This window comes from Xyrauchen texanus, chromosome 15 (genome assembly GCF_025860055.1).
Source record: "Xyrauchen texanus isolate HMW12.3.18 chromosome 15, RBS_HiC_50CHRs, whole genome shotgun sequence".
In the NCBI taxonomy this organism is placed as follows: Eukaryota; Metazoa; Chordata; class Actinopteri; order Cypriniformes; family Catostomidae; genus Xyrauchen; species Xyrauchen texanus.
The window spans coordinates 15,627,977-15,653,407 of record NC_068290.1 but is presented as its reverse complement, the minus strand read 5'-3'; the positions used below and the strand labels follow the sequence as shown (position 1 = coordinate 15,653,407).

Below are 25,431 nucleotides of genomic sequence, written 5' to 3'. Positions count from 1 at the left end.
AAACAATTTAGAAGAAAAAGTAAACTTTCACATCTGGTTTAAAATGTAATTTTTGCTATTCTTTTAAAGGGATTGTTCACCCCAAAAAATAACAATTCTGTCTTTTACTCATCCTTGTTTTTCCAAACCCATATTCTACTTTCTTCCATGGAACACAAAAAAACTGAATGTTAGGTACTGACAGCTTCAGTCACCATTTACTTTTCATTTTATGGGAAAAAGTGAATAGAGACCGAGGCTTTTAGTCCCTAACATTCTCCCTTTTGTTTTCTATTGCTATTTTTTTTTTTAAATGCATACAATTTTGGACCAACAAGAGAGCGAATAAATCATGATAAAATTTTCAATTTTGGGTAAACTATTCTTTTAAAAGTTGTGAAATGAAACCAAACTGAACCAGCAGTTTCTGTACATCAATTTGATATATAACATCCACACAAGCTTGACAACTTACAGTAACTACCAATATCATAGCTGACTAGAGTTGTAACACCCTATATAAATGTTTCCATATAGGTTCACAATTTAGAATTAAAATGGGCGGGATGGTGTTTGATAGATATGGAAGATGGCATAATTATTTTGAACAAGAACATTTGATTACCATATTAAACCAATGTAACAAAAATAAATAAATAAAATCCATGTTTTCCATTTCTAGTGTTACAATCCACTTCTCTAGTGGTTTAGGTTGTAACACAACAGCACTCTTTGTATTTATTACTAATTTACACAGTTTGGGGATAAGTAGTGTATTTCTAAACTACTTCAGTTGGTACCAGATAAATATTTTGTATCAAAGTCTGAGACACATAGCACAAAAAACCCTCAGGTTTACAGATGTAGAAACAAAAAGTGTTGAAACACTCTCCACTCTCTCCTACTACACTTTTATAATGCCAATCATAAAGAAATAAACAATATCATGACATGGCATTTCATCATATTCTAAACGGAAGAAAAATGAGAAACAAAGATACAATGTTGAAAAGTACAATACCGTAAAAACTCAACCAATCTTTTATTATGTGCACAGCGCCATTAAAATGACATTGCATGTGGCAAACTAGTTAACTTGCTTTTCAATAAACATCACACAATTACTTGTGCTTTTAAGCGTAAATGTAAAACAAAGACAGTCAGAGAACAAAAAAAGAAGAGAAATGAACAAAAGCATAAAAAAGACAGAAAGAGGCTGACATGAGGAAAAATAACTCAACTGCATTTTCAATTTGGAAGTCTAGCAGCTGCTGCTCTTGTACAAATCTACAGACATCACACTGTGAGTCACAAAATGCTATGGGAAAAACAGAAGGGAAGCAGAGAGAAAGAGAGAGTCATAAAAACTTTGGTTGCCCCATCACTGTCAGCGTGCCAGTCATCCAGAAAGAGAAGATTGGGTGAACAGAACACCTGCATCATTGTCAGCTGAACTCACACGAACAAACATTTACACATTCAGATGCATGCATACTTGACTACTTGAATCATAAGTTAAAACTCTGGAACTTTTCCTACGTTTTGATAGTGGTGATGAATAAGGAAGAGCTTTTATCGGAACTCATTCCCAAACAGCAGACGAAATTTCAATCATCATCATTGCTGAGGATCTGTCCTCAGTATGAAAGAATCTTGTTTCAGAAAGGTTGAGTGAAGTAAGACCAAGAGAAAAGAGTTGTGCTTGATTGAATGAGGCAGTAAGGCTCTGACTGCCTGCACACTGCTTCTACTTTCCATTTCATCTTTGAAAATCTCAGCCCACCTGCTGAGTTGTAACCACTTTTTAAGTCACAGCTAAAGTGCATGCAGATATTGTGCTGCATACTGTACCTAACAATGGCCTTTAGAAGTGATTAATATGCTAAGTTCATTCATCAAAGTTAACACACAAACCCTACCTCTTAAAGTTGGTTATGATCTAACTATGCAAGATCCTGATATTGCATGTGCTGGCATGTAAACTGAAAAAGTAATATGCAAGACTATTTTTGCTCCAGCATTTCTTTGGGTTTTTACTTAAAATTTTTACATGGCTATTCTGCTCGTAAATGTGTCCTTAATGGGGAATACTGTCTGGTTTTAAGAGGGTAGGCAAATTCATCAGTATTGGAAAGGAAATGCAGTTTGAGATATGGGAGTATGTGGGTGTTAGGGCACATGGCTGCAGGTAGATTTATTGTGTGTTCTTAATGTCCTTTTAAGTGCATACTCTCAATGGGAGGTTTTATACTTCCAGAGGGTTAGGTTTGTTTTTTCAATCTTTAGAGAGTGGCTATAAAAAGAGCATCTCTGGAACCACAAGTTTTCCAGGGAGAGGGGAGAGAACAGTTTAATGATTGCAGCAAGCAAAAAACAGGAACCAAAACAAACATCTAATGCTAGTTATCCTGACCATGGGGCAAAGACAAGTCCCTCCCATGCTGCATTTATGAGGTCATAGACTTTCTAAAAACTGTCAAAAATATTTTCATTGTTTTAGGTTGACATTCTGTAATGCCCTCTGTAATGGATTACACAGAGCATTTTCTAATCTGAGTGAAAATCTAATATTTAAGATTACAAAATCTGGTAAAGTCTACAGAGACACACCTCCACTCACAGAGAACTTGAACCAGAAGTGCGATATCTGAATCATATCAGCATGCCAAAATCCTATATCAGCACTTCTACTCACAAGTGCTCTTTTGAACAGGAGTCCTGATTGGTCTGCAGGTGATGAGAGAAAGCCCTTTTCTCTTTGGGATTAATACTTGATTTTGATAAACCATGCTTTGTGTGTTTGAACTGTAGTCTATGTAGTCTTTCAGGTGAGATTAAGGCGTAGGAACAAAACATAGTCAGGGTCTGTTAGCCAAAGTCAGAAAATAATGAAGGAGTGAGTGAGAGAGAGAGAGCGAGAGAGAGAGAGAGACAGAGACAGAGACAGAGACAAAGAGAGCAAGCTGAGAGGGAGACCTGTTTCATAGGTCTCTTTGCCTATAACCACCCACAACCAAAACAGACAACACATTGTTTGCTATTACATCATTGGGTTTCTTCTCAGTGTGTGCACACTGACAAAAATAATTTCCTCAATCAGTATTCAGTTTTCAGCAAAAATAATATCTAAACATCCTTAACCCTTTCCCCGCCAAACACGGAATTTTCCGTGTTTTATGAAAAAACGCTTCCCCGCCAAACACGGAATTTTCCGGGTTTCCGTGTTTTAGGTGTTATACGGTAAGGAAGACCCCTGCGCATGTTTTGAAAGAGTACGCAACTCTTTGATCAAAGAAACAGACTGCGATCGTCTCAAACATGAAGAAGTGGAGTATGAGAAGCTCAAAATATCAGACTTAAACATGCCTTTTTCTCAGCTTTTTGTCTGAAATGTTGTTTTTTGACAAAACCTACCTCTGTTCAAGTCGCAATAAAAAAATAACAAATGAAGATAAAATAAAATCGTTTTTTTGCCTAAAAGCAGAGGCCCAGATCTTTATTTTGATATATAGCATCTTCATATATTCATGGAAGAAAATATTCTGCGGGCCATTAAATTTTAGCGAAAATCGTCAAAAACCCTGGCGGTGGCTGGCAACTTTTTTTAAAAAAAAACGCTGGCGGGGAAAGAGTTATTAAAATAAAATGTATTAAGGAATATTTCGGGGTTAATTACAAGTTAAGCTCAATTGACAGTATCTGTGGCATAATGTTGATTACAGTGAGGTACTTACAATGGAAGTGAATGAAGCCAATTTTTGGAGAGTTTAAAGGCAGAAATATGAAGCTTATGATTTTATAAAAGCTCTCATTAATTCTTCTGTTCAAACTCATGTATTATTAGAGCTGTAAAGTTTTTAAATCGCCATTTTTACAGTCATTTTAGGGTTTTTTGACATTACATCATCATGGAAATTAAGTTATAAAACTGGCTAAACTTTACACAGAAATGGTTAGTAAGTGATTGCATTGCACTAAAATCATGTTAACACACATATTGTTTAAGTCTTGTGGCTATACTTTTGAAATAGTATTTAAACATTTACGGAGTGGCCCCCATTCACTTCCATTGTAAGTGCCTCACTGGAACCAAGATTTTTGCCAAGATGTTTATTTTTAAAAGGAGAGGCAAGTCAAATTTGTTTGTTGTGGTAATCTATATTATGCCACAAATGCTGTCAATTGAGCTTAACTTGCATTGAACCTGGAATATTCCATTAGGAAGCAAAATTACATGTTAAGACTTGTTTTCAGAGACTATATCTCAATTAAGTTTAATGAATTAATTGAATAATTCACCCAAAAATGTAAATTCTCTCATCATTTACACACCCCTATGCCACCCCGGATGTGTTTGACTTTTTTTCCTCAGCAGAATGCAAATTAAGATTTTTGAAGAATATTTCAGCTCTGTAGGTCCATACAATGCAGCTGAATGGGTGCCAACATTTTTAAGCATAAAGTCAGCATAAAAGTAATCCATATGACTTCAGTGGTTAAATCATTGTTTGCAGAAGAGATATGATAGGTGTGGGTGAGAAAATTATCAATATTCGAAGGTCAATTTAAAAAATAAAAAATACTCTTCTCTGCTTTGTCAATCTCTACTTTAACTTTCACATTCTTCTTCTTGTGTTTTTGGTGATTCCCTTTCTTCATGCATACGCCCCCTACTGGGAGAATTTCTAGCAAAAATATTCTTAAATATTTATCTGTTTCTCACCCATACCTATCACATCTCTTCTGAAGACATTGATTTAACCAGTCTTATGCTTTAATTTAATGATGCCTTTATTTGATTTGATTGTGTATGACATTATTTCTCAAAAGAAAGAAAGTCATACACATCTACAATTTAAAAAAATGTTAATAATTTTTATGGTAAAAGACTGTAAAAATGCTATAGTAAAACATTTTTAATTGGTTAATTGGTAGTTACCTTAAAATATATGGTGAAAAATGTTTTAAAAGACAATACATAGTTTTATGGTAACCGTTTGTAAAAATAAAAATAAATTATGAAAAAAGTATGATTTTCTGTATAAATAACAGTAAAAATTTATATTATGTTTAGCAAGAGAGTAAATTTACTTTTTATGGTAAATTATTGTTAAAATTAAGGTAAAAATTCTGGGCATTCCCAGAATTGCGTTCCCAGAATTCCCTTAGTGACCCAGTTTTTCATTAAATTTTATGGGAATAGCTATGTTTCTTATTTTAAATATCAGTTATGTACATTGGGCTGTTCTGTGTTATATTTGATGTAGTTTAGTTCATGTTTATTACATTTATTAATTTCACATGTGTTACCCTGATGGTGTTAAGTGTTTGTATGAGTGACACTGAGCACTGTCTCTACATGTTTATTGGTTATAGCTCCAGGAAGGGCCACTGTTCTTGTTGAACTTCATGTCATCATGTGCCCATTTGTAATTACTACGGTGATTAACAATACTTATAATATACGTGAAAAGCAAAGATTAATATATAAACTTTATTATTTAATAATATTAACGATGGTAATGCATTGTAAAATATACAGGCATTAAAATTACATCCTTTAAAGCCTGAAACATGGTTACCATATTTTTTAAGGTGAATTTCTGGTAACCACAGCAGCCAGTTTTTATTGTAAATTTAACAGGATTTTTTTTTTAACAGTGTAGGATGGCATAAGGATGAGTATGATTTTTGGGTGAACTATTCCTTAGTTTATTTTTGTCTAAGTTTATTTTTCATACCCCATTGGAAACCTTTATATATATATATCTTGTTTAAAGCATAAACCTTGCCCATTTTTATTTTACAGCTTATGCAATTTTGTGTCACAATTTTTTACATTTTGAAACAAAAACATTTATATTTAAACAAACAAAAATTATAATCTGCAAATGGGGTAAAAATATATATATATTAAATAATAAAAAGGTTTAGATATTTTAACTGGATTTATTTTACTTGTTTGTTAATTTTATAGTGCATATGTTAATGTATGTGAATGAAAGTAACAAAACCTTTACCTTTAAATTCTCTGACTAAACAATGTGCTACACAGATTGCACTGCATTATTTTATTTCAATTTATGTACTTTGAATAAAAAAATCAAGTATAAATTATTTGTATATTCTTGGGTGATTTTTAAATTTGACTTTCATGTCTTTACTAATCTTTTTCGTAATTATGCCTATGCAAAGAACTTTGAATTACCATTGTGTAATGTGCTATAAACTTTGAGGTGAGGTTATTAATGAATGTGTGTGCCTGTTGTCAATTAGCAGAAGGTTGTTAAGTTTAACGATAAGGCTTAAGCGACGTCATAAAAACATCATATTCCCCATTTATATCAAACACACAAAACAGAGGCATACTGTATCGGCGATGATCATCAGTTGTTTGGGGCTCTGTAGTGTATACAGGAGCTTTCCCTGAAATTTTCTCTGTGAAAGCCAGCCCTGTTTGGATAAGGCACAATACACCAGCAAACACTCACATGAGGTGTTTACAAAGATACAAAACAAAAGGAGAAGCTCACAGATACTGTTTACTTGACTCTGATTGCAGTCTACAACCGTCTGTTTGTCTGTTTGTTTGTGTGTGTGTGTAAGCAAGCAACCATGATCTGCACTGCATATACAAAAGTCTCTAATCTTGCCTTCAGCTGGATTCAATAAAGCACATTTTGTTGATATGAACAATTAGAGCACTCCATCTCTTCATAATAAGCCTGACCGAAGTTCCTCCATGTTAAATGTGCTCATCTTGAACTTTCTCCAACAGCCAGACCACAGACATCCTCCTTTGTGGAGTAGAGTTCAACCAAAAGCATGCAGGGACTGAATAGAAGAATCATAAATTACACATGCTGATCGAGAATCAGATTTGTCACTGTCTGTATTGATATTTGTGACTGTGTTTGGAGAGGCAAAACTGATCCAGGTGCAGTCATCCTAATTTGTCTGAGGGGCTGAAGTAGAAGAGACAGTCTGACCTCAGTCAGCAGGCGTCTTCTCCTTTAGAAATAACAGTAGTCTTAATCCTTTAATAAGACTGCACAGTCATATAAAAACACACATACAAGGCTGTGGTGATATAGGCAGTTAATTTATCTATCTATCTATCTATCATCTCTTTAGAATATCCTTAAAATGAAAGGGGTCTTAATTTCCTTAGGCTTCAGTCAAATGGTGCAGCACAAAAAGGTTTGGAGAGGGAAGATTAAACAGCAAGCCATGTGTGCGTGCATTACAGTTTTGGAATGTGTGCAAGAGAGTAAATATAATAGTCTACAATTTGCACAATAACTAAATGCACATGGTTTGCTGATCAAAACTGATGAGTTGATTTCCAGCATTGACTGCCATGGTGAAAAATCATCTTTGACCAGTGCGGCTCACACGATGACAAAATGTTTTTCATTTTGGTGGCATTGTCCAATTTACTGACAAAATAACTAGATTTTGAAGCATGAATTACATTTTTGGGTGCGTTACTACATTTTGCAGACATGCAATAGAGCTGTGATTTCCCATAAAACAGTTGTGACAATTGCACTTACAGTTTAGAGAATGTTAAGACTGTTTCAAAAAATGAGCCAAAGCGATTAAGAAAAACTGTAACTGCTGAGACACATTGCTCTTGTCATGGTCTACTGCTCTGTTCTGAAATTTAGTGAGCTGCCTAAAAAGGCAGCATTTTAAGGTATTATAGATGAGCTCCCGACGCAGCCTGTTCCAAAAGATGCAGTAGGTAACTTAATTGTTTTCTCCTAAGATACCTTGTTTTAGACAAATTCTAAAGCAGCATCACATGTATCTTGCACAAAGAAGTAAATCCCAGAATGCATTGTGATGAGCTTAGAGAAAAAATAAGTCTAAGAATTTGAAGGAAGAAAGAAAAATTGTATTAATAAAAATATTCCAGCCAGCTGGAAAAACAAACATATTCAATTAGGATTTAATGGTTAGTATTGGTTTACATTACAGATATGTATTGTTCCTAATGGTATCCAGTAGACATAACATGCCACCATTAGAAGCCAACATTTTACATATAGAGACCAAAGTAAGGGACAAATACTGTATAGTTTCCATTAACCTCCTGAGACCCGAGCATGAGCACGAACATTTACCTTTTGTTTTGTAACTAGTAGCACATAATACAAAAGCACAAAAAAGTCCCTAAAAATGTATGTCCACATATGTGAACAGCAGGACTAAGTTGTGAAATTTTAAATAATTCCAAGCTATAGAAAGATTTTTTTTCATCAAATGTTTATTAGGTTTCCTGGAGTGTTGGTTTTTCATGTTTTTTGAGACGTTAGAGACATTACGTCAGAAATTAGCATAAATACTTCTGATTCAAATAATGGCCATTATCATCCAAACAGACAAGTATTTTTACATTAAGTGCAGGTTAAGTGCACTTGTAAGTGCAATTAGAGTGGGTAGGTTAAGTGTTCATGGAACAGATGCTGGTTCTTGAATGTTAAGAAGGTAACAGCAGATTGTGTGGAGGTTTGAAGTTAATTCCAACACAGAGGAGCAGAGAAAGTGAACAATCGTGAAATAGACCTTGGTCCCTGTGATGGGACCACCAGGTGTTGCTCATTCATAGACCGCAGAGAGTGAGTTGGAGCATAGACCTGAAGAAGTGAATTGAAGTAAGAGGGTGCAGATCCATTTGTTGTCATAAAAGCCAGAGTCAAAGCCTTGAATTTGATGTGGGCACCAGGAGCTGTGAAGCATATTCAGACAGGAAAGGTCTGTTTTTCCTGATGTTGCAAAGTGTGAACCTGCAAGACCTGGATGTTGAGGAGATGTGTGCAGTGAAATTAAGCTGCTCATCTACCACCACTCCCAGGTTCCATGCTGTTTTGGTTAGTGTTAGTGTAGTTTAACCAACATGAATAGTGAGGTTGTGGTCAACAGATGGGTTGGCTGGGATCACAAGACGTTCTGTCTTTGCAAGTTTGAGCTGAAGGTGTCATTCCTTCATCCAGGCTGAAATGTCTGAGAGGCAGGAAGAGATAAGAGCTGAGACAGTAGGGTCATCAGGCTGGAACGACAGGTAGATCTGCGTATCAGTGGTAGAAAAAGCCATGTGCCTCAATGACAGGTCCAAGTGATGTTGTGTACATTGAGAAGAGGAGGGGTCCAAGCACTGATCCTTGATAAACCCCAGTGGTCATCTGGTGTGTCTTGGACACCTCTCCTCTCCAGGAGACCTTGAAAGATCTACCAGTGAAATATGACTCAAATCATCTAAGTACAGTTCCTGTGATACCCAGGTCAGAGAGGGTGGACACAAGGATCTTGTGGTTCACTGTGTCAAAGGGAGCAGTTAAGTCAAGGAGGATGCAGACGGATGATTTGGATTTAGCTCTCGCCATTCGCAAGGTTTCAGCTTTGTGACAACAGGGCAGTCTCTGTTGAGTGTCCTTTTTTGATGCCAGACTGATGTCTGTCGAGTAGAAAAGGAGTCAATTTATTGAAAATGACCCTCTCAAGAGTTTTAGACAGGAAGGGTAGGAGAGAGACCGGTCTGTAGTTGTTAACAACTGTGGGTTTATATGTTGTTTTTTTAAGCAGTGGGGTTACTTGAGCCTGTTTGAATGTATTGGAAAAGTTTCCAGTTGTGAGAGATGTTTGATAATGTGGGTGAGTGTGGGTAAGAGCGATGGAGAGGCAGCTTGCATAAGATGGGAGGGGATTGGTTCAAGTGGACAGGTGGTAGGATGGTTGGAAAGAAGTACTTTGGAGACCTAAGTCTCTGATAAATGAGATGGGATTTTGGAAGAGACTAGCTGTGGGTATTAGTTGTAGAGAACTGGCTTCTGATGCTCACTACCATTTCAGTAAAAAAAAATTGGAAAAGTCATTAGCAGTCAGAAGTAGTAAGATGTGGTGGAGGAGGATAGAGAAGAGATGAGAAAATTGAAAATAGTTCATGGGAATCTGAAGTGTAACTAATCTTGTTCTGGTAATAATCAATTTTAGCAGCAGACACTCAAGTGGAAAAAGTGGAGAGAAGTGATTGATACTTACACAGGTCAGCAGGGTCTATTGACTTGTGCCACTTTCTCTCCACAGCCCTAAGCTCGGTAATCTCCAAGTGTCTCCGACAGCCAGGGGCTGGAGGGAGTGGCACGTGCTGGCCTGGAGGTACTATCACGGCAACAAGTGAATGTTGAGCAAAGAGCATTTGTAGCTTCATTTAAATCAAGTGAAGATAAATAGTTAGTGGAGGGAAGGGAAGCCGAGACTATGGAAGAGAAGCGAGTGGGTGAGAGAGACAGAGTGAAGGTTGTGGAGGAAGGAGACCATAGGTGGAGTAAGAGGTAAAGAGATATGCAGAGGGTAACAAGGAGATTACTGAAAATACAATGACGTGTAAGGATGAGATCTAGCTGTTTCCCTGCTCTGTGAGTTGCAGGGGTGTGCAGTCTTGTAAGGTCAAATAAGGTGAGAAGAGCTAGAATGTTAGCCACTTGAGGTTTTTCCAGGTAGATGTTAAAGTCCCCAAGGACCACCAGTGGAGTGCTGTCTTCTGGGAATGAGGACAGCAATATACAGTGAGGAAAATAAGTATTTGAACACCCTGCTATTTTGCAAGTTCTCCCACTTAGAAATCATGGAGGGGTCTGAAATTGTCATCGTAGGTGCATGTCCACTGTGAGAGACATAATCTAAAAAAAAAAATCCAGAAATCACAATGTATGATTTTTTAACTATTTATTTGTATGAGACAGCAGCAAATAAGTATTTGAACACCTGAGAAAATCAATGTTAATATTTGGTACAGTAGCCTTTGTTTGCAATTACAGAGGTCAAATGTTTCCTGTAGTTTTTCACCAGGTTTGCACACACTGCAGGAGGGATTTTGGCCCACTCCTCCACACAGATCTTCTCTAGATCAGTCAGGTTTCTGGGCTGTCACTGAGAAACACGGAGTTTGAGCTCCCTCCAAAGATTCTCTATTGGGTTTAGGTCTGGAGACTGGCTAGGCCACACCAGAACCTTGATATGCTTCTTACAGAGCCACTCCTTGGTTATCCTGGCTGTGTGCTTGGGTCATTGTCATGTTGGAAGACCCAGCCTCGACCCATCTTCAATGCTCTAACTGAGGGAAGGAGGTTGTTCCCCAAAATCTCGCAATACATGGCCCCGGTCATCCTCTCCTTAATACAGTGCAGTCAGCCCTGTCCCATGTGCAGAAAAACACCCCCAAAGCATGATGCTACCACCCCCATGCTTCACAGTAGGGATGGTGTTCTTGGGATGGTACTCATCATTCTTCTTCCTCCAAACACGGTTAGTGGAATTATGACCAAAAAGTTATATTTTGGTCTCATCTGACCACATGACTTTCTCCCATGACTCCTCTGGATCATCCAAATGGTCATTGGCAAACTTAAGATGGGCCTTGACATGTGCTGGTTTAAGCTGGGGAACCTTCCATGCCATGCATGATTTCAAACCATGACGTCTTAGTGTATTACCAACAGTAACCTTGGAAACGGTGGTCCCAGCTCTTTTCAGGTCATTGACCAGCTCCTCCTGTGTAGTTCTGGGCTGATTTCTCACGTTTCTTAGGATCATTGAGACCCCTCGAGGTGAGATCTTGCATGGAGCCCCAGTCCGAGGGAGATTGACAGTCATGTTTAGCTTCTTCCATTTTCTAATGATTGCTCCAACAGTGGACCTTTTTTCACCAAGCTGCTTGGCAATTTCCCGTAGCCCTTTCCAGCCTTGTGGAGGTGTACAATTTTGTCTCTAGTGTCTTTGGACAGCTCTTTGGTCTTGGCCATGTTAGTAGTTGGATTCTTACTGATTGTATGGGGTGGACAGGTGTCTTTATGCAGCTAACGACCTCAAACAGGTGCATCTAATTTAGGATAATAAATGGAGTGGAGGTGGACATTTTAAAGGCAGACTAACAGGTCTTTGAGGGTCAGAATTCTAGCTGATAGACAGGTGTTCAAATACTTATTTGCAGCTGTATCATACAAATAAATAGTTAAAAAATCATACATTGTGATTTCTGGATTTTTTTTTTTAGATTATGTCTCTCACAGTGGACATGCACCTACGATGACAATTTCAGACCCCTCCATGATTTCCAAGTGGGAGAACTTGAAAAATAGCAGGGTGTTCAAATACTTATTTTCCTCACTGTATATCTAGATCTTCAACAAAGTTGCCTAGTTGGCCTAGGGGGTGATGAATGACCAAAAAGTGGATTTTAGCAGGATTAGTGTCAGTAATAGCATGATATTCAAAAGTTGTGTTATTGCAGAGAGAAGAATGCAGAGTGAATTTCCATGAGTTTGAAATGAGCAAACTGTTTCCCCCTCCCCGCCCAGTCAGACAAGGGTTGTGGGTGAAAGTGAAGTCAGTTGAGAGAGCTGAGGGAGTTGCAGTGTTGTTTCTGCAGATCCAAGTCTCAGTCAGAGCCAAAACATTGAGTTTTGACTGACTGGCAAAGGCCGGAATGTATTGCGTATATCGAAGCCAAAATACAATGTCCACACAAGTGGACGCAGGGGTCGCATGAGGTTAAAACCAATAGAATTCCCTGTATAACCATTAGAATTTATGTGAGAGTTTGTATTGTTTTTTCAGCAGGAAATTATTTCAATACTGAAAAGTATTTATTAAATAAGAGCTAAACATTGTTCAATATAACAAAAAAAAATATGTTCAGCTGAATTTCCCCCCATTCAGCTGAACATATTTGCATGCAGACATGCAGTGGGCCAAAATCTAGAGTCTACTCATTAAAGTGCTTTTATGCCTCAAGAGACACTGAATTGCTGACAGTCTATATTGAGTTTAGCATCGGAGCAAAAGACACATGTGAAGCTTGCCTGCTGTATACTCACGTAGAACGCATTGGCAAAATGTGACTCAGAGCAGTTATGCAAAAGTGGAAATGCACTTTTACCAATTTATGAGCTTTTCCACAGACCTACAAGTGCATGATATGGTTGACGAGTTAAGAAACATTAAAGTTTAGTGTAAAAGCAAGAATTTGTGCAGTTCAGGACATGCCACAGCAGCGACAGCCGTGACTCTACTGTGTGACAAGCTACACTCCATTTAAAGCTATTTAAAAAGGAACTTTTCACATTATTTTAACATTAGTGATGCTTAGGCAAGCATCTCTATTACTATTGTTTAAATCTGAGCAAATCCCACCCCAAAAATTTGGCATGTTACTCATCCCACACTGTTTGTGCAATGGTCATGAACACATCTATCCATGCTCCAACTCAGGGACCCTAGGAACCACATATCACCCTAGGAACCAAACACAAATTTGCTAACAACCACCCAGAACACACATTTTCCTAAATGACTGTACTTTGGATTTTCACCATATGGGCAATAAAAAAAGACCAAAAATCCCATAGACTTACACTGAAGGAGGGACTTGAGCCATATCTCTGGGAAAAAGGTGATTCAAAATAGAGAAAACTTAAAATCAATAGTGACCAGTTATAGCATCTAAAAGTATACACTTAAGCTTAACCTTAAAAAAGTCATGTTATTTCAATTACCCATTTTGAGATCTACAGAATGAGCTGTAGTATAAACAGAAAGACAAGTGTCTCTAAATTATCTGATTTGGATGGCAAAGGCCCTTTCTCTGTCTCCCCTCTCTTTTTCTTTTTCTACTATTCCCTCCATCTAAGATTTGGCATCTATGATGGCAGGGATTAGCCACTTCTATGACACAAAAGAGGAAAGCCAGATGGACACTGGCACAAAGCCTTGGTAAATGTGGCAGTAGTTTTCTAATCCTGTGGTGGCACACCCTTGGCCCTGTTGAGGATGACACAGACATTTCAAAAAATAAATGTACCTCTAAACTCACAGGGCTATTCTTAGCATACAGCTATTGAAGCAGTCCGTCCTTCTGCCACAACATTACAGCACCGGGACCAGTGAAAACAAACAAGGTGACAGATTTAAGTAATTACAGAGAGAATGTGGTTTCCAAGAATAGTTAAGTCCCTATTTGATTTTGTCAGAGTATTCAAGATGGGAAGGAAGAGTCAGCTGTCACGGTCTGGATGGCAGAGATGCCACAGGTCTGCTTACCTCATTGTCTGTCCCTACGTCCAAAATGACAGGCAGGCACTGCTGAGGTGGCATTCCACCACAGGAGGTGTAGAGGGCAAGTTTGCCCACAGGGATGCCCATGCCATAGCAGCCTAGATCCCCCAGGCCCAGAATCCTCTCTCCATCTGTCACTACAATGACCTGCCAAAAAAAAAAAAAAAACTTTTTTTTGTAGAGATAGTTGGAAAATTTGAGACACTCTTTTACAGACAGCTAATTCATTTGTACAATTTGGAGTAAAACTTTAAATAAAGATTAAATAAAGCAGCATTTTATAAAGCGTGGGCCCCATGTGTATTGCAAATAGATGCAAATTAAAGGTTATTTGCACTGAAACATTTAGGCCTATTATGCTGAAGATATTTTGGTAAGTTTCTGAACTCAACCTTTTAACAAGTAAACGTCATTGCCCTGTCACTTTGTCAGGTTGGGTTTTTGTCTGATGGGACCGTGACATCATCGGCCCATGTTCTGTCTTGTGTTTCGTGTACTGTATTTGTGTTGAGTGCACGGGTCCGGTGTGAGTTACCACCGTGTACTCTTCGGTAATGTAACAGACCTGTCACTCTGTCAGGTTGGGGTTTTGTCTGACGGGGCCATGACAACAGCATCCCATGTCTTGTGTTACGTGTACGTTCTTTGTATGAGCACACAGGTCCAGTTGTGAGTTGCCGTCTTCAGTCGGTCTTGTTTCATGTCCGGAGCATAATGTGTCTGGATCCTGACTTCCTGTATGGTTTGGTTTCAGTCTGTGTCAGGATCCGGACTCTCATGCTCCATGCTCTGTTTGTTTTGTTCTAACTCTGTTGAAGTATTCTCCCTCATGTATTTCAGTTGCCGTTGGCATGTGGATTCAGCATTTCCATGGGAACGCAGATCATGGCAACTTTCAGCTGGTGAGTTGCTCCTGTCCCTTGTTTGTTCCTACTTATTTTAATCCCCTCGTCTGTCGTGTTCTTGGCTGGATTGTTGAATATGTTTAGTGTTGTTTGTGGTGAAGTAACCTACCTCACTCCCTCTGCCTAGTTGGTCCTGTCTCGTGTATCTGTATGGTTGCCTGTCTCTGCCCGTGTGTCAGGAGTGCGGTTACCTTCCGGTTAGCTGTATGCTTGTTCTCTGCACTCACAAATCTTCAACAAAGGATTCCTCATCTCTGCCCACATGTTGGAAGAGTGGTTGCCTTCCAGTTTGTATGCAAGAGGCTTCAGCAAAAGCCTTTCCTTGCAACTCTGCTCCTCGCTATCACGGCACGTGTGATCGCCTGCGGGAGCACTATTCACAGAGGATTCCTCATAACTCTGCTGAAATTATTATTTGGACTGTATATAAATCCTTTGAACTTTTCCTCCGTACTTGGGTCTCTATGTCTCGCTCTCACTCTCTGACAGTGAACATTGACTAAGGCTAACATTTTGCCTTACATCTTCATTTGTGTTCCATGAAAGATAGAAAGTCATAGGGTTTGAAAAATCATGAGAGTGAGTAGATAATGACAATGTTAATTTTTGGTTGAACTATCCCTTTAAGTCACCCGATTAAAATGTTCACATAATCCATTTAGAAAATAATATTTTCTTTTCTTGTGTTTTATATGGATATGATTTGTTAATTTCATTGCCTTGCCAATATTGTAAATGGTATGCTTGCTTCTTTTGATTAATACAATTATATTTTGAGAAATGGTACAAATTACTCTAGAAAGCTGATCATAAAATAGTAATGAAGGGGAATGGTGAGCCGCTAATTTATTCTGATTTCTTGAGAGGAGGCATAGGATTCTTTAAGGAATATTATCCCAAAAATGTACAATTCTCTCATCATTTACTTACCCTCATGCCATTCAACATGTGTATGACTTTCTATCTTCTGCAAATAACAAAAGGACATTTTTAGAAGAATATCTCACCTCAAGGTTCATTCAATGCAAGTGAATGAGGTCTTAAATTTTGAAGCTCCATATGATAAGCCATATGAATCCAGTGGTTAAATCTGTTTTCTGAAGTGATACAATCGATTTTGGGTGAGAATGAACCAGAATGTGACAAATGTTTTACTGAACATTTTGTCATTGCAGTCTCTAGACATGACCAAGGTTTGAAGCTTGATCACACCTCCTAGTGCTTGATGCCTGCACAGAGCGCTAGATGGTGCTAGGAAGAGTAATCAAGCATGAAATCATGATCTCCCAGGAGACTGAAGATGTCAAGATTTATAGTGAAAATGTAGGTACATTTTGGTCTGTTCTCACCAACAAAACGGATCGTTTCAGAAGACACAGGTTAAATCACTGGAGTCTTATGGATTACTTTTACGCTGCCTTTATGTGCTTTTGGGAGCTTCAAAATTTTTGACCCCATTCACTTGCATTGTATGGACATACAGAGCAAAAATATTCTTCTAGAAATCTTTGTGTTCTGCAGAAGAAAAAAGTCATACATATCTGGCATGGCATGAGGGTGAGTAAATGAGAGAATTTTAATTTTTCGGGTGAACTATACCTTTAAGTTTGGGAGCTTCTGAAATGAAGTAAAGGGAATTAAATACAGTAGCCTGCAGTTTGTAATCGCCCTACTAACTCTAAACATTTTGTTATTAACTTGTCTTGATTTCCCTCTCCGTATGCTTAATTTTTGTTTGTGCAGGATTAAAACGAACTGGATGCGATTGACTAGCGTGGCTTGCTAGTCTGCCTCCCAGCAAAACACTGTCAACCACATATTTTCTGCTTTTATAATTGCATTTTCACATATTTACATAAACGAACAAATTAAAAATAACAGCAAAAGCTGTGCCATTACCAGACACAATTGATCCTAAACAAGAATAACATGTTTTTTCCCATTTATAGTGTGAAGCATATGTAGTTGGTGTTTTATTGCTTCATTTCATTCCACCCTGCATTTTTCCTCAACACTCCGAAGCCCTACTGGTTGTGGCACCATTAACATAATAACTTTTAAATGCTTAACATGCAAATTATTAGATTTATGACATTTTCACACTGCAAGTCTTATAAATTTAGAATCAATGTCTTTGGAATTGGTAAAGCCCAGCAGAGTTGATCTTTTTTCTGATGGTGAGAGTTCTGGTACATTCTGTAATAGTACAGGATTGTGTAGTTGTGAGTGGGTAAAACTCACATGAATGTCCTTCTCTGGCCAGCTCTGTAGTAGTGTGGAGATGTGAAAGCGGTCATGAATGGTGATAAATAAGCCCCTAGAAGAGAAAAATGAGGGACACAAATTTGGTAAATGTAATTTTCCATTGTGTCAGTTTCTACATTTACATTTATGCATTTGGCAGACGCTTTTATCCAAAGCGACTTACAGTGCACTTATTACAGGGACAATTCCCCCGGAGCAACCTGGAGTTAAGTGCCTTGCTCTAGGACACAATGGTGGTGGCTGTGGGGATCGAACCAGCAACCTTTTGATTAACAGTTATGTGCATAACCCACTACGTCACCACCACTTCTACATCTATTTCATTACATGGAATCAAATCATCTAAACATTTCATCTCAACTAGGGATATGCCAGGGTGGTCGATTAATCAACTAGTTATCTAAAAACTGACTAGTTGATTAGTGAGGTCGACTACTAACATTCATATTTTTAACGGTAGTGGTTTTAATGGGAGACACAATTATAAAATTAATTGAGATACGCAAATTATTAAAGAGTGTTTTTGCATGATGATAGCTTTCTGTGTTTAACCGTGATTGACAGTCGGTACAGTAAAACCCTCTGCAAGAAGTTTCGTCTTTTAAGCTCTTTTTAACCGCAATTGTTACAGCAAAGTGCTGCATCAACAATACATTTCAAGACGATCACCATCGGACATGAAATCCTCTGCTGAGAGTAATGTTCCTATATTTGTGAGGTGCTGTGGAGAGATGAAAGTACTTTGCTGATTCTGTCTGACACTGCTTAGTTGCAGCAAAAAAGGTTAAACTACTTGATGTCATGAACTAGATACATACTGTGGGTATCTAGTAATATTATCTTACAGTTATGCACTTTTGAATGAGCAGCGAGGATCATCCTGAAGTATTCCGGTTAGATTAAAGTGCGTCATTCTGCATTCAAGATGCGTATAAGCGGATTTGTGCCACTCTGTATTGGAGCCTATCTTATTTCCTATTTTTCTTACTTTGATAGTTTTGTGCAATAAGATGTTCTAATTATTTCACAATTTATTTCTTAAATATACATGTATTGCACTTAGCGTCTGTATATTCTTTTAAAAGGTGTCTGATCAGGGTCACATGAACACAACTAAGTCTAATTATACATTATTATCAAGTTTTACACATTTAAATATATTTTTTTAATTAATAAAAAAATAAAAGAAATAATACAATATTTTTTATTTGTAGTTGTTGTACAGATATTATTATTAATCTGTTATTATTCAGATCATTAGTCAAGAAATAACACAAGTGTAATTATGATGGCTGCATGCACAAAAGTGCAGCTATAATTTAACCTTAATGATCACAAAAACTTGCTCACCCACAGATTTCTAATGAATTTGTATTCAGGATTTTTTTATTTCACAAACAGGAAAATAAGCCAATCACAGTGCTAATGAGGAACTGCATCCTTGCACATTACGTTTAACCATAACTTTGCTGTAACCCTCTCACATTAACTGCACCTTTATGTGTATACAATGAGCTCAAGGCAGGCATTTGCCTACCTCTAAAACTTGATATTTCACTTGTTTTGATTTATTTCTGTACAGTCAATTATTTTCTAATTACATTTTTTGAAGAGGCTCTGCCTCCCTGACCTCTTTGGAGAAAACACTTCTGAATCAAAAACTAAATATATACAAACATTTTACAGATGACAGTAACTCAATAGGCAAGCCGAAAAGAAACAAATTACTTTTTGTACCCAGCCAAAACAGGCTGTGTCCAGTAACATCATCCTTGCAAAGAACGAGAAAAGATCAAGTCCATCAGCCTCCGAATGGAGTTAGCCATGACGACAAGGTTATATCATTTCCACATGTGTAAATAATGACAAATCTATTTTCGTACAACCCACCCATAAACTTTTTCACATAAATAAATCAACAGCTTCAGCCCAGGGCTACTGCAATATGAGAACACAACTGTTTATTATTTATTTTTGGGCTTCTTGGCTCATTTATTAGAAAGTATTGAGAATGACAAGTCACAGTTAAACCTAAAACTCAAACCTGCATCACCCACGTAAGCACTATGGCAAGAGTAAGTGCTTTACCACTGCTCCGAGGCTTCAACAAGAACCCAACTGTTTTGTTGCTGTTTTAACTGCTGTTTCAGCTAAAAGAAACACAAATGAACAGCATGAAGCTGTGATGCATGTTCCTGCTGCAAGATCCCTTAATCTAGCTAATTATGAAATATACATCTGTTGATATTTTAGATGTGCAAAAATAATTAGATTGCACTGTGAGAAGGGAACACGGCTCATTAAGTTGCTGCTGCATATTTAGAGTGAATCATTTAGAATCACAACTCAAAATGAACCAAAACCCAAAGAGATTTGGCCATGTTTAAGTAGAGCTGAATATAGACTGATCAATCCCTAAAAATACAGACAAAGTCACTCTTCCACACAATCAAATACTGTAGGCATAGATATTTTGATCCAAACCTACAGTACTTATATAAAATTTGCTCAAATGTGCCAGGCATTTAAATAGTAGGTTGAGTTCTTAAGTGGATTCTGAGCATTGAATTTGTTTCTTAATGTGTGGCGCATAGTATTTAATGATAATAATGCAGAGAGATGTGGAACAGCTGTCAATTACAGTGAAATAAGATGATGATGAACAACCTTGGCTTGACCTCAACAAGTTCAGTTTAGCATAGAATTGCTGTTGCAGATGTTGTAGATATCAACAAATCAACAGCATTGGTTTGCTTCTGAATTTTCTTTCTACTGCCATATTTTCATAATTCTCAAGCTGCAGCTCATTTACTTTGAGGCTTTCACTTCATGGTCAAAATTTCCTGATTTTTCCACTTGCACACCCTCTCGACTGTAGCTCTCAACCTCCCACTCATTTCTCTCTTTGTATGTCTCTTGACCCTTTGTTTTATCTTTTTACTCTATATTCTCCTGAGTTTCACTGACACTCATGGGAAATCTTCAGTCCGGACCACAAAGGTATCGCCAGGACATAAAGTACACAGATCTCTCTCTCCTCCACCCACACGCTCATGGAAAAGATCAGTTAGTTTGAGTTTGCAGATTCCATAAAAACAGATCTATTTTACATCTGGAATATTTAGAGTTCCATTTATACTTCACAAGGCAGACCTGATTCCAAGAGTCCAGATTAACCCTTAAGCATATATCTCGGGTCTTTAGTGACCCAGGACCTCTTTCCACAGCCTGTCCCTCATCCATTTTTTGGAATTGTGCACACATCTTAAGTATTCCTCAATCTCTCTCTTTTAAATAGTGCAACAACAAATAAAAAATAAATAAAAATAATAATAATTGTATAATGGTTTAAGTACCAAAAGTATAGGGTCATTAGAGACCCCAAGTATGTAAGTTTTTTTTTTTGCCACTATCATAAATTATATGTTTTTGATTATTTCATAGCTATATTAGTTTACTATCACAGGATATCTATTTCTTAGTTTATTACAAGAGGAATGAGTACTTTATTCATACAAATAAATACTACTGTACTGTATTTCACATTGATCTTCTGTGCAACAACGAACTAACAACAGTTGTGATTTATCAGTATTCCATATGCGTGTACACATACATATTATACTTGTTATTTCTTACTCAAGGTGGCACTGTTGTTTCAGTGATTGACAGGATTTACATTTGACATTGCTATTTGATGAAGAAACAACTTGGAAGTAAACTATAGAAAGTGTAACGCATGAACAGCATGATATGGATATATTTTTAAGTTTATTAAGTTGTGCATCTGTTTAGACTCAATAAGTGCCTGAATACATATGTGTGTAACTTACAGTTGAAGTCAGAAGTTTACATACACCTTAGCTAAATACATTTAAACTCAGTTTTTCACAATTCCTGACATTTAATCATATAAAACATTCCCTGTCTTAGGTCAGTTAGGATCACTACTTTATTTTAAGAATGTGAAATGTCAGAATAATAGTAGAGAGTTATAGTAGAATATAGAATAATATTATAGAGAATAGTAAACTCCTTCCTGAGTTTTATGATGGCCGCATAGTCCCGTGGTGTTTATACTTGCATACTATTGTTTTGTACAGATGAACGTGGTACCTTCAGCCGTTAGGAAATTGCTCCCAGGGTTGAACCAGACTTGTGGAGGTCCACATCTTGTTTTCTGAGGTTTTGGCTGATTTCTTTTGATTTTCCCCATAATGTTGAGTTTGAAGGTAGGTCTTAAAATACATCCACAGGTACACCTCCAATTCAGTACAACTCCTATCAGAAGCTAATTGGCTAATTGTCTAAAGGCTTGGCATCATTTTCTGGAATTGTCCAATCTGCTTAAAGACACATTTAACTTAGTGTATGTAAACTTCTGAGCCACTGGAATTGTGATATAATCAATTCAAAGTGGAACAATCTGTCTGTAAACAATTGTTGGAAAAATGACTTGTGTCATACACAAAGTAGATGTCCTAAAAGACTTGCCAAAACTATAGTTTGATAATATTAAATCTGTGTAGTGATTAAAAAAAAATAGTTTTAATGACTTTAAATGACTTTTATCAACTGTATGGGTAGCTTATGTGTACTGATGCCTTATGTGTAGCTCAATATGGTTTTGACAGCGAGTTGCTTCTGAGGAAATTTCAGTGTCAAAGTCATGAATCCTGTTCTAGATTTGATCTCTTTGATCAATAAAAATAAAACAACAAAATATATTTTATTCTATAATTTTCTAATTGTCTTGAAAATATTTTGAACATTTAACACTATCTGGACATTTTGTAGATCCCTTTGTGATAGATATATGTGTCTGGTCTCTAAATACACAAATATGTAAGAGTATTTGGTGAAATTACCATGCATTTGAGGGTTAAAGAAGATCAAAATAAAATAAATCTTGTAAGAGGAAAACAACTCAAGCATTGACGTGGCCAAACTTAAAATTTATTTATTTGCATTATATAACTACATTTCCAATCCAGTGCCATTTATTTTAAAGGAATAGCACAAACACACGTTTTAAGCAAAACTTTTCAGCAAAAAATGTGTTAGGTTTCAAATGATAAAAACAACAGATATAAGGTATTGTTCAAAGATAAATAAAAAATACCTTGGGACCAGTTGGGAAAAAGCAAACTGAAAAGTATCTCATTCTGAGAAAACGTTATGGTCAAGATCTGTGGCTTAAGGGTCCAAAAGTTTCCAAACACTTTATAAGCTGAAATTTCATCCTTGTGGGTGTATGGCGAGCAGGGAGTTTGTGTTAAGAACCGCATTACCCTAGAGACAAAATTTTTCTTTACATCTTTACCGTCTTCAATACGATATTGCAAAAAATGTATGGTGCCGAAAATGGACATTAGAGCTCTTCCTCAGTAGCTCACCCAAGAACAAGACACAAACATACTGTAACTCACACTCCATGTTCCTCTGAACCAGACTTTGTTTCATTAGACATGAATTACTAACCACCATTCTCAAAGAAAACTACCTCTACAGCTTTAGTAAACAAACATAATCAGCATATGCATAATAAATCGAATTGAGGACATAGATTTAAACATTAGTAAGTGCTGCAGTATTCTGAAAGGGTACATATGTCCTTGTTAAGATCTTTCCACAAGTGGCCTCATGTGTGCCGACCATCAACTTTCTCGGAAAAGAACAGGATCCAACAGAATTTTAGAGGACCATACAAAGTTAGAATGTAAAACTGTCATTTAACTCTCCCAGGAACAAACTGAATCCAAAAATATTACTATGTTGCAATGTGAAGTGTTGCCAGCACAATTTACTGTATTTGGTCACCAGTGTTGATACATTCTGCATTTTATTAATATGTAATTGTTTTCCAGCCATTCACAGTGCAAATACTACCAGTATTACAAAAAAAGGGTCATTATGTAACCAAGGTTAATACTTCACCAGAAGATTCTGTGATAATCTCATACCTTTGATAGCATGGATTTCAAAGAGCAGATATCTAAGATAAATCTGCACTGAGCCACTATCTGAAACAAGAGGGAGTTTTGATTTGGACATCCAAGAAAGAGATAACATCGACTTGCACTTTTGTGTTTATTTAAGATTACCACAAAGAAGAGGTAGCCTAAGTGAGGTTTGTTTCCCTGAATATACAGTATAAGAGGAGGTGAGGCTGTAAAAAAAAGTCTCTGGGAAGTCTATTCCAAAGTGACTCAATCTTATGAATGATGAGGGGAAACACCACAATAGGACTTTTAAACAACACTGAGCCACACCCATCATACAAAAGTTGCCTGGACAAAGCCTGGACAAAGTTTTCCACATTATGTCTGATTTGATATGAAGGGGAAAAATTGGATTAAAACTTAATTGAACCAGGAGGTACCTTCTGAGCAGCTTCACAATAGAAACAGCAATTACCTTGTTTTTCCCCAAGTCATTTGAGAAAAGGCATTAGAAAGTAAGAAAATGTATGCTCAATTTGGTGGACAGAGAGAATCGAGAGTTAAAATACACTAAGCAAAGGTGAGCATTTTTTAAATAAGCCACAAAGACCATTTCAATATAACGCAAATCGCACTCAAACCAATTTTCATTGAATTGCAATCTGTGGTGATGGGGGCGTGGCCGAACAACATTTGCGGAGAGAGAAGCTGGAAGAGATGGAACAGTATGGATTGACACCTGTGGGAAATCACCTTTAACAGCTGTTTTGTGTTTGCAGTGAGAGTAGAGAGGGATAAAAAGGGCAATCCAGACCGCCGGAGAGAGACAGATGCTCGAAGCTGTGTGTGTGACTGTGTTTGACGTTCTGCTCAAAAGCAGACAATTTTGTTTGAATGCTAAAATGTGTATGTAGAGACGAGTAGGGCGGGGCCGGGCTAGAGTGACGCACGCCCGGTCCCCAATCAGCCTGAGGGGGTGCGCGAGGAATAAAGGCAGTCGGTGACGATTTGTTATTTAATTAAATATTATTTATATTGTTAAGCCAGTTCTCGCCTCCTCCTTACACTGGTGCCGAAACCCAGGAAGGAGTGTCCACCCAGGGGAGCGGCACTGCCATCCCGACCGCCCAGACGCAGGGAACGGCAGCCGTCCATGGGGTGAGTTGGGACTGGACTCCCCGACCGCCTGGACCGATGGAGCCGCTGACGGGGGTGGAGGAGTGCCCTGCCATCCCCCAGAAACACGGAGGGGTCGGGAGAAGACTGCCGTCCACGCCGACCACCAGGAGTGGCAGTCGTCCGCCTGAGAGTGTGGAGGAGTGATCGGAGACCACATGATGGTGAGTGAGTTCCTTCTCTCTCTCTCTCTCTCTCTCTCTCTCTCTCTCTCTCTCTCTCTCTCTGTCGCTCCGTGTTGGCTTTTCCCTCACCTATTTTGTTCTTTTTTTTTGTTACGTTTTTCCTCTCCTGTCTCCTCCCAGGTCGAGGGGGGGGCATGCCAGGGGCTCCCCAGCCTGAGGCAACGCCGGGAGGAGTGTAGAGCAGAGGAGAGCGGGGCCGGGCTGGAACGACGCGTGCCCGGTCCCCAATCAGCCTGATTTTAATTCAATATTATTTATATTGTTAAGCCAGTTCTCACATTCTCCTTTCCCTTTAACCCCATTAGTGTGCAAAATAAAAGTGTTACGTTGGACATTTTCCCGGCCCTTGCTTCCTCCTTAATAAGAAACAAACAAACAAACTTGACACACAATCACATTCTGATTTCTGAGACTTTAACACAATAGCTTTGGATTCCCAGCTCAGAATGGTTTAAGTGGCAGTCATTACTGCTCTCACCAAATCCAACATTGAACAAGGTGAAATGAGCATTCTGACTCTAAAAAGAGCTTTTCTTATCTCCAAACACATATGACTTACTTTGTTTTCTGTGGAACACAAATACACAAATCACCATTCACTTTCATTGTATGGAAAAAAGATGATGTAAGTCTCTAACATTCTGCTTAACATCTCTTTTTAGAAAGAGAACGTCATTGGAAAAACCTGAGGGTGAATTATGACACAAAGATAATTTTTGGGGTGAACTACAACTCTTTTAAAAATTAGTCTTGTTACTTAAGCTAATGTTCATTTTTATTTAACTTTGTAAAAACCTTGTACACTATCAAGCAACAATAACAAATATGCCTGCCCATGTGCTGTTATGCTAAGCACAAAGT

General features: G+C 37.7%; 1 protein-coding gene across 1 annotated transcript in view; it reads right to left on the bottom strand.

Annotated features, from left to right (window-relative positions):
• The window catches only part of me1 (malic enzyme 1, NADP(+)-dependent, cytosolic), a 117,686-nt gene that overhangs the window by 20,142 nt on the left and 72,113 nt on the right, over window positions 1–25,431 (bottom strand). The window contains exons 4-5 of the mRNA XM_052144091.1: window positions 17,244–17,319; window positions 14,083–14,244 (exon numbers count right to left, since the gene is read on the bottom strand). Coding sequence (XP_052000051.1) covers window positions 14,083–14,244; window positions 17,244–17,319 — 238 coding nt within the window. The remainder of the gene's footprint in view (window positions 1–14,082; window positions 14,245–17,243; window positions 17,320–25,431) is intronic.